Source organism: Pteropus vampyrus, unplaced genomic scaffold (genome assembly GCF_000151845.1).
Source record: "Pteropus vampyrus isolate Shadow unplaced genomic scaffold, Pvam_2.0 Scaffold816, whole genome shotgun sequence".
Taxonomy (NCBI): Eukaryota; Metazoa; Chordata; class Mammalia; order Chiroptera; family Pteropodidae; genus Pteropus; species Pteropus vampyrus.
Window position 1 is genome coordinate 1 of NW_011889597.1, and position 10131 is coordinate 10131.

Below are 10131 nucleotides of genomic sequence, written 5' to 3' on the forward strand. Positions count from 1 at the left end.
TGGAGCTGAGGCAGCGATGCTAGCGCTGAGGACCGGCTGCAAATACAGATGAAGCTGCACTGGCTTGCCTGCCGCTCACCTCCTATAGTGCAGCCCAGTTCCTAACAGTTGGGGTTGGGGACCCCTGCAGCATATGACTACCTCACAGTTTAAATGAATATATGTTTGTGCTTTAGTATTTCACTCATCATTTTATTAAATTTCAGGGAAAACTGCCTTTGCTTCTGAGCCGGATGAAGGAAGTAGGGAAAGTATTTCTTGCCACCAACAGTGACTATAAATATACAGATGTAAGTGCATAATACTCATATTTGTTTATTTATACAGAGGAATTATTTTGGACTAAAGAACTGTTATGATAATGAGGAAGATAGTTTTTTAAGGGTAGTTTCTGCCATTTCATTTTGAAAGCAGAGTGAAAAGAGCAAAAATACATAATATAAGGGCTACATCAAATTTTCCTAAATATTTTATTTTGACAATTTTCCTAAATATTTTATTTTGACTATTTTCCCTGATTACAGTTGGCTACTTGAACGCTTTAATTCGGAGTTTATTTACAACATTTATGCTGATTATAAAATGGCTTCTGTGCCTCTTTGGCACATTATATATATAAACTTAAATCACACCCTTTATTGTACATGCATACATACCCTCCCTGCTATTGGGAGACAGACAGCAATAGATAGTTCAAAGATGTTTTAACTCTTAGCCGTCAAAATTTACTACTGCTTAATTTACATTTTTTTTTTTTTTGCCATGATTACAAAGCATGTAGAAAAGCCGATTGAACTCCTTAGCTTCATCTTACTTTTGCTGACAGTTACAAGTTCATAGTAGTAGCAAGAAGTTCAGTGCTTCCCATCTTCTTTATGTAAAATCTTGATTTAGAAATCTGGCGATTTAGAGTAAGTGGCTTACAAAGCCAGTGGTTCATTAGCTTAGTTGGTCTGGGAACATTAGTAAGAAGGCCAAGGTATGTTATTTCCATGTAAGTCATTAGTTTTCTCCATGCTTCTGCATCAAATGTCTTTTACTTCCAAATATGTGTTCCAGTCCACTAGTTGAATTGGATAGGGATATATGGATGAATCTGTATAAAACTCTCTCCTAGAAGAAGCCCATGTCTTATTGAGAATGACAGAAGTTTTTGTATGTTTGTGGTTAACGATGAAGCATTAATTTCTGGCTTCCATATAAACTTTAGAGAAAATAAGAATGCGATGAATCTTATATTGAAAAATACATGTCTTATGAAAAGCTTGTGGGGTTTTCTCTTTTGCAGAAGTAGTATACGGATCTTATGTTGGATTTTTTTTTTCCAGAAAATTATGACTTACCTGTTTGATTTCCCACATGGCCCCAAGGTACTACGTGTAAATTAATAGACCATTGCTTTAGTAATAATAAATGCATTTAATCAGCCTGAAATATTGATGGTTAGGAATTGGTCAGGAACTATCCAGAAATCTTTATTAACATTATAAGTAATGCAGGAGCCGGTAAAATTTAAAGTTGCTAGCAATCGGAAAACTTGGTACAGAGAAACAAAAGAGAGATTCATGTCATATTAAGTAGGATGGGATCAGAATAAGTTTATGCCCAAGAAGTTCTATGCAGAATTGTTAAGTTTGTGTGGCAATGAAAAGAATTTTCAGGTTGAAGAAGATACCCGATTAAAAGAAACAAAAAATATGTATACTCGTAATGCCATCTAGATTTTACCATTAGTTATTGTGCCAAGAGAACAGTTAACCTTGATACTTAGCAGAGAAGTCTATATTTCTGCAGCATAACTGCACTTAGATTTAAGGAACATTCAATGCAATTTAATCACATACTCTTGGGATTTCGACTAGGTTTCTTTGAATAAATGTCAGTAAATTCCTGCTTTGAGGTCACCCAAAAGCACAGAATGCAGTGCTTTTCAGCTTGACCTTAAATGATTAATGCCATTTCAGGATGGGCATAATATTAATGGGCATAATTTTTACATTAGTGCTGTGGTTAACCTGCAGTATGAGGCAAAAGCCAATGTATACCTAGAGCCATCATTCTGAAGACATAACCAGTAAAATTTCCTAATAGTTCCATGTTAGTTTATGTACTTTTGTTCTGATGCTGATCTGCCTCTTTCTTAATTTCTCTTGAGTTTTGATTTGTGTCCCTCCTTAGCCCCTTGAGGCTTTTTTAGCCCATTTCACAGTATGAACACACTTTCATGTATTAATTTGCTGTGAAATAAGTTAATAAGTAGTAGATTAAATAATTGAAGATATAGAGATTTTGGAGTCATTATTTATATTTTCACCATGCCTGCTCCCAAAAGGATGTGGCTTATAATAAGATAGAATATGTTTTTAATTAAATAGTGGACTCTTTTGAATATATCAGTACTTCTACATTCCTTGCATCTGAGTGCTTTAAGGTTAGGAGTGACGTTTCAGCTCTTGCTGTTTCTCCTTCATCAGCCAGGGAGCTCCCATCGACCATGGCAGTCCTACTTTGACCTGATCTTGGTGGATGCACGGAAACCACTCTTTTTTGGAGAAGGCACAGTACTGCGCCAGGTGGATACTGTAAGTCAAGAGGATGATCTCTCTATTAGCACATTGTCCTTCATGTTTCTCCTTTTCCCATTCCTACTCTCCCTAAGGAAACAGGTATTTTTAACTAATTAGCCATATCTTTTTTTTTTTTTTAAATTATTCTAAGAGTTTTGGCCTTAATTGATATAGCCAAATAATTTAAAAGAATATAATTCAAAAGCGCCGTTCATACGGTTGCCTAGCCAGGTAGCATTTTGGGTGGAGATTTTGATAGAATGATAAAGTACTACAAAGTCCATATTCTCTTTTCATAGAAAACTGGCAAACTGAAAATTGGTACCTACACAGGCCCCTTACAGCATGGTATTGTCTATTCAGGAGGTGAGTTGCACACTTCCCTTTATTTCGTGTAAGTCTTTGCTCAGACCTCACTGTGAAAGCTCTGATTCCCTCCCAGCATAGTGGCACATATACCTTTAAGGATTCTAAAGATAGCATCTACTGAAGGTATATTTAAGTCACCTACTAATGCAGTAGGAGGCAGGGAGAATGGGTTTGAGAAGTTGTTATTATGTCCCAATGAATCTTTGATTTTTACTGAAAGGATCCATTTTCCCCATCCTTTTACTTATTTTGAAGCTTTTCTGAGTGTCCTGGAATCGTCTGAGGTGCTTCTCAAGGAGTCCTTAAGGAACCTCTGTGGACACAAATGGATATTTTGTTGGATGAGAAACAGTTGAACAAAACCAATTTAATGGACAATCTGTTATGAGAAAATGCAGTGGTACTTGTGAGGGTTATATACACTAAAGCTGTGAGACATGTAGTTTTGTTGCTCTTGGATTTGGTCAAGAGCCCTGGTCAGCACAGTGGAACTGAAAGCCTTGTCTTAGAGGCAATAAAAAGAATGATGAAAAGAAGACAATCGTGAGTCTTAAAGACAATGACCCACAATTGAGCTCCTTTTCTAGATATGTCCCTCACATAATTATAAGAATAAAATCAATTATATTAATGGTTATGGTACTTGGGGCACTAGTTTTTAATATGGAGACATTTTCGTTTTCTCATTGTTCATTCCATTGTTTCAGGTTCATCTGATACAATCTGTGATCTGTTAGGAGCCAAGGGGAAGGATATTTTGTATATTGGAGATCACATTTTTGGGGATATTTTAAAATCAAAGAAACGGCAAGGGTGGCGAACTTTCTTGGTGATTCCTGAACTTGCACAGGAGCTGCACGTCTGGACTGATAAGAGTTGTAAGGAGCCATTACTCTTATTTTATCAGTCGTTGATATAGCTAGCGTTTATCTAAATGGCCAGCTGTGAACCAGTCCTCTTTGATGAACCATTATTTTATATGCATGAGGTCAGAAGTATTCAAAAGACAGGTCTTGCTGTTTGTATACCTCCTTCCCAGATAGCCAGATATTTCACAGAACTCCAGAATTTGAGGTAATATGAGGTTATCTTGTTCAGCATTCTTCTTGAATCCCTTCAAGGTTGAGTATAAAATGTTATTCTCCTGAGTTATATTATAATAGCAACTAACCTGTGAACTCCACTTTCCTCTGTAGTCCCATATTTGTCCAACCAAGCTACTAGTTCCAGTCTTTTGGCTACCAACCCATATCTGGGATTATGGGGCATTGATGGTTCTGAGTGTTAATCACCTCCTGGTATTTTTTATTTGCTCTTCTAAGAAGTAGAGAATGAGGCCAAATTGCATTCCTTGAAATGAGCTACACTGTGTACACTGAAATATGAGCTTGGATCTAGGTATGTAGTAAAGATATTTGACAATTTATCCAACCAGTCCTAGCTACTAGCATCACCCAGTGTGGTGAAAGGTAATGCCTGCATGCCCTTAGGCAAGTTACTGAGACACTTGTACCTTAGTTTCCTCAAATGCGAAAATGAGGATAATAATAATACCTACTTCATAGAGCTGATGAGACTTGACCGAGGTAACGTGTGTATAAAGAAGGTAGAAGTAACAGTCTTTCTCAACCAAGGCTCCTCATCCAGACCCCAGAGAAGATGATCAAATGACTCTTCAGTTCTCACAAAAATGGCAGATAAATTTTTTATATACAGTAGATACATTAAAGCTTAATTCTCTTTGGGGAACCCAGGTTGAGAAAAGCTGGAACACACAGAAAGCATGTAGTAGACGCTAGCTGTTGCTATTGTTTATACTTATCAGTGGGATTTTCAGGCTAGCCTTTCACCCACATTTTCAGCTTTCCATCTGTGAAGTTCTAGACACCTAGGTGATTTGGCTGTATTTCCTGGACTTGTAACTCTAGACAAGTCACCTAATTCTTTTACTACTTGCTTTGCTAATACGATTTAGATAGGAATATGAATTGGCACTTGGTGAGCTCAGAATCAGCATCTGGTTGGAAGGAGAGTCGTAGTCAGAAGGGCAGTTAGAGGAAACTGGTGTTCATCTGCTGCCAGATTGCAGACAGGATATGTGCATAAGTTTTCCTGAAGGGGCAGAGGAAGAAAGTAATTTTATCTACTCACTTATGGCTTTACTTTTCAGTCATATCCGCAACTTTTTAATATAGTTTTTAGCAATAGTTAAAAACTGGATGCTTTTTATTTAAAACATTTTCCTTTTCTTTCCAAACCTTAACTAGCACTTTTTGAAGAGCTTCAGAGCTTGGATATTTTCTTGGCTGAACTCTACAAGTAAGTTTCTTTCCTAATTCTAAAATTTTCTTCCCTAAAACCTATCTACCTCTTTGGGAGTCACCTAGGTGTAAGGGATGTCTTTTCTAGACATTTTCACTGGATTTTTTTTGTCTCCAGGCACCTTGACAGCAGCAGCAATGAGCGCCCAGACATTAGCTCCATCCAGAGACGTATTAAGGTATCCAAGTGGGATTTGGGAGAAAACTTAGAAAATAAAGTTTAAGTGATTTTCCTATTTGATTTTATACAAGGACTGGCACATAGCCAGTGCTCAATAAATATTTTTTTGAATGAGCTGACAATCACCGTTGTTCTTTTAGAAAGTAACTCATGATATGGATATGTGCTATGGGATGATGGGAAGCCTGTTTCGCAGTGGCTCCCGGCAGACCCTCTTTGCCAGTCAGGTGATGCGTTATGCTGATCTCTATGCAGCATCTTTCATCAATCTGCTGTACTACCCATTCAGCTACCTCTTCAGAGCTGCCCATGTCTTGGTGAGTTAATACAGCTGTAGGCTGTTTACAGTTAAGATATTCTGAAGGCCAAGATCTGCAGCCAGCTTTGTGGGATGGGATGGGAGAGTTTGGATCATTCCTTTTTAACATGCTTGAAGCCCAAGGGCAGGTTGCACAAAAAGGAGTCTTTGAGAAAGTGTGATTAAGATAGATTACAGGGTATAACTTTACTCTGAAATCTGCTCTATTAAAAGTTGTTTAAACGGTGAAGACTTTCCTCTTTTATTAGCACTAATTGAGAGAAATGTGGTTTTTATATTCCATTCTGATACTGATTTATATTTCAGCACTGTTTTTCTGTGAAATAAGAAATAAGGCTCTCTTTTTTTCCCATCTTATTCAGTTTCAGACTATAGTAAACAATCTGGGCACAGTTTTGAGGGTTGGAGAGAGAAGATAGGTAGCTTTAGGTAGTTCTGGGAAGACACTTCAGTATCTAACATGGCTTGGCCTCTGGTCGAGGATAGACATCCCCATGTATGGCCACCTAAAGGGGGAACGGGGTTAGGGCTGGGGAAATAGCTATTTTGCCCCCTCCACTTTCTGAACCTCTGACTTTATTCTAGATGCCTCATGAGTCAACAGTGGAACACACACATGTAGATATCAATGAGATGGAGTCCCCCCTTGCCACCCGGAACCGTACTTCAGTGGATTTCAAAGATTCTGACTACAAGCGGCACCAACTGACACGGTCGATCAGCGAGATTAAACCCCCCAACCTCTTTCCACTGGCCCCCCAGGAAATTACACACTGCCATGATGAAGATGATGATGAAGAGGAGGAGGAGGAGGAGGAGGAAGAATAAGGAAAACCAAAACTCTAAGTACCCATTAAACACTTTCTGGCAGGACTCACAGGAACAGACCATGTCCCTGTCTGGGTTCTAGGGGTGTGGGGGTGACTCCATCAAAGGTACATCTGAAAAGTTTCTGAAGACTCTAAGATATTCTAATCATAGGGAGATACTTGTTTTAGTTTTGTGTGTCTGCATTCTCTACAGATGGTTCAAAATTGTAATGAAATCTGTATTGGAAGAAAGGGTAAAGCTGGGCTGAAGTGCATGCAGAGAGCTCTGTCGTGGTTTGTGACACTGTTTCCATGTCTTGTTTCATTATCAGTATTGCTGAAGGGTCTCTGGAATAAGGATGATGATGGGAAGAAGTGATCCAAAAATGCTATTGTTACAAATTGTGCTCTTACTCCAAAATCCATCTTTTTCAGTGCATTACATAGTATTGTATATCATTGGAGAAATATATAGTTTTAATTATCAAATATAGTCTTCTGTTACAGTCTAGGTTCCTTTTATGAGCCTTTAAGTGTCCTCAGTGACTCTGGAAAAGCTGTTATCCATCAGTGGCTTTGCAGAAGTGGTCTCTCCTTGTTGTAGGGTTGATCTGGAATGGACCGCAGTGATTTCATTTTGAGGCAAAAGTCTTCATCTATTCTACACTTCTGTGATTGATACCAAAAATGTTTGTTTTCCAAAAAACAATCTATAGAAAGAATTTAGCTGAAAGAGGACAACGGAGCAAACCCCCAAAGAAAAAAGAGGAACCTCCTCCTCATATTACAGAATAACCGAGTAAAATTCATTTGTGTGGGCTATGTGAATCACGCTGCCCAATTCCAGCCTTCTCTGTCCTCTGGGGTTCATTGCTGTATTTCCAAGTAGAGGATGGTAAGCGGGCTTTGTAAGCCGGAACCTTACTAAAGCAGAGGGCACAATCAGTGTGAATAAATTCACTTCGGAATCTCAAGTGAAATCACTTCTTGTTGTTTTGAACAAGAATGGATCATTACTATATACTTTAGGGTATTATAACTGCCTCCCAACACAGTGAATGTTATTAAAACATTTTTAACAGTGGTGTAGACTCTTTAACCTTCACATAGTTCTTCCATTCATATTGTCACTGGTCAACATGGGAGAGCAGATTAGCCGCTCTAGAATTCAATAAAGTATAATATTTCTAATACTGACTTTGACCCTTTCCTGTAGCACAGCTCTGTAACTACCAGTCTTCAGGTGGGTTTAAGGTTTGGGTTAGTGACATCAACTTGACTTTAGCATGGTTAATTAATGGTTAAATTTATACTACTTAAATAAACCTCAAAATTCTTGCATGGAAAGTTTTTTGGTATAGGACTATGAGGTGAGACTTTTTTTTTTTCTTTTAAAAGTCATTTTATAGGTAGAGAACACAGAAACTTAGCCAAGGCCATATTACCTCACCATTTTCAATATCTGTAGCTTTACATGAAGTTACAGAAATAAATATATTCTTAGTATTAGAAATATGTGCTACTTATTACAACTACAGAGCTAACTTATAATAGTATATTTATATACTTTTCCTTTTAGAGCAAGGACTCACATGAGCACTTTGCTTTAATTTACCACACTTTTTGTATTTTGTTGTCTACATAAGATCTTCTCATCTAGTAGTTTTTGTTTTTTGGGGTTTTTTTTTGGTCAGATGTCTCTCTGGCAGTGGGTCCAAAGACTAAGAAGTAAAAAAATACATAATTGCAGTAAGAAAGAATTCCATTACTGTCACAGCTTTCTTCAGGACCACAAAAATATATTTTAAAGAGCTAAGGATCCGTAAGAGTCTATAAGACCCAGAAGGGAATGTTCCTTCTATGTACATTATTCCTGTTATGAAGAAGAGTATGCTGGAGGGTAAGTGGTCTATGAGCAGGCACTCAGCACTGCACTTGGGCTCGTTAAACATGAATGTGAGTTTCTCTGAAGCTGAACTTAAAATGGATGATGCCCCCACCTTTTTTAAACCTGATGCATTTAAAACTGAGAAGACAGATCTTCCAGTTCTTCAGAATTCCTTTCCTGGGGTTTTGGAAACCACCTAATGTTCAGGCTTTGTAAAAGTACCAGGTACCCTTTTTTGTGTGCTGGACTGAACTCACAATCTTAGGGCATGTACAGGCTAAAAGGGACCCTGGTGCACACACCCAGCAGCGGGTCAGAGGCACAGCAGCAGTTCAGGGTTCCCTCTGCAAGATGACTCACCCTGTACATTCATCTCTGTAAAGATGGTCAGTAAAGCTCAGGTGGTATATTTCAGAAAAGTTGGTTAAAACCAAGAAAGTTGTGTTCTGTTTAGACTTTAGATTTTTCTCCTACCATAAGCAGAGCTCTGCTGAGACCTAAAATATAAGGCAAGCTTTCCCAACTGCCCTTTTTAAGATGCTTTTAGGAGAAGTGGTTCTTAATAGAACTAGAATAACTTAGAGCTACAAATCCTGTAGTCATGTTAGTATTGTTTTTAAGCAACCACTTTGAAACCACTTTCAATGGCATGTCAGATTTAAAAGTACTTTGTCCATGTTTAGATATTTCTAAATCAGATTTATTTAAGAAATATTTTGTCAACAACTTTAAAGCCATGTAATTTTTCCATGGCTGCCAAGTGCATTTAAAAATACTTTGCTTATTCACCACAAATAGCCCGAGACAAACAACTGCATATCTAAGTCTGCATTAAGGGTAGGAGCCTTGTCCACATTCCGTGTTATGGAAACTATTCAACCATTCTTTGATGGTGGGAAAAATGGTAACTATGATCTAGCTACTGCTGTACAGTTAATGGCCCAATTCCTCACTTGGTCTAGTAGTCTCAGTACTTAGGTTTCTCATGACATTCTTTCTTGATGACTAGAGCATAGAGCTCTTAAAAGTTTTTCCTCAAATGGAACGATTTCAAATGACACACCACTTTAGGAGGCCCTGAGAATGAAAGCTCTATCGTGGAGCTACCTTTCAAGCAGCCTGGAAAACAAAAGAAAATTAGTGCGCTACCACCAAGGAGTGGGAGGAGATGCGCATACACAGCAGCCGGGAAGCAGAGCCAGGCGTCATGGTAACTCCCGGCGGCTGGTCCTACACCTCCACTAACAACTAAGAGAAGCAGCGTGTCACACTGTTCTCACTGCTAGGCATGTAGAAATAGCAGAAAGCAACTCATATAAAAAGAATGCATTCATTTACAGAATGAACAAGGCAGCTTTTCTATTTAACCTGGCAATCTCAACCTTTTTTCCCCTGTCCTCAGACACAATGTCGTCATTCCAAGGCCACGACAATCTGACTTGTTCTAACAAAGATATGTAATTTCAAAAGTAAAATACATACAGTAATTTAAGTCCCTCTGAAGAGCTTTAACACAAAAAGTACTCCCAATTGAACACAATATTTCAATCTCAAGCTTGTTGACTCCAGTTCTGCAAGTCTAAGTAATCTATATTTTCCAGTTTAAAAAACAAAATGACCAATGACCAATTTTTGGTTTGGTCTCTTTGTTTCTTCCTACAAAATAAGATATCTTTG

At 38.1% G+C, this 10131-nt stretch overlaps 1 protein-coding gene across 1 annotated transcript; it reads left to right on the forward strand.

Moving 5' to 3' along the window:
- The first annotated feature begins 156 nt into the window (after nucleotides 1–156).
- On the forward strand, nucleotides 157–7763 carry LOC105309667 (cytosolic purine 5'-nucleotidase-like). The gene is made up of 9 exons (XM_011385840.2): nucleotides 157–290; nucleotides 1329–1370; nucleotides 2475–2582; nucleotides 2867–2933; nucleotides 3644–3814; nucleotides 5204–5255; nucleotides 5376–5436; nucleotides 5579–5755; nucleotides 6343–7763. Exons 1-9 carry the CDS (start codon nucleotides 234–236, stop codon nucleotides 6583–6585), a joined length of 978 nt encoding a protein of 325 aa, XP_011384142.2. The 5' UTR covers nucleotides 157–233; the 3' UTR covers nucleotides 6586–7763.
- Nucleotides 7764–10131: the final 2368 nt, after the last annotated feature.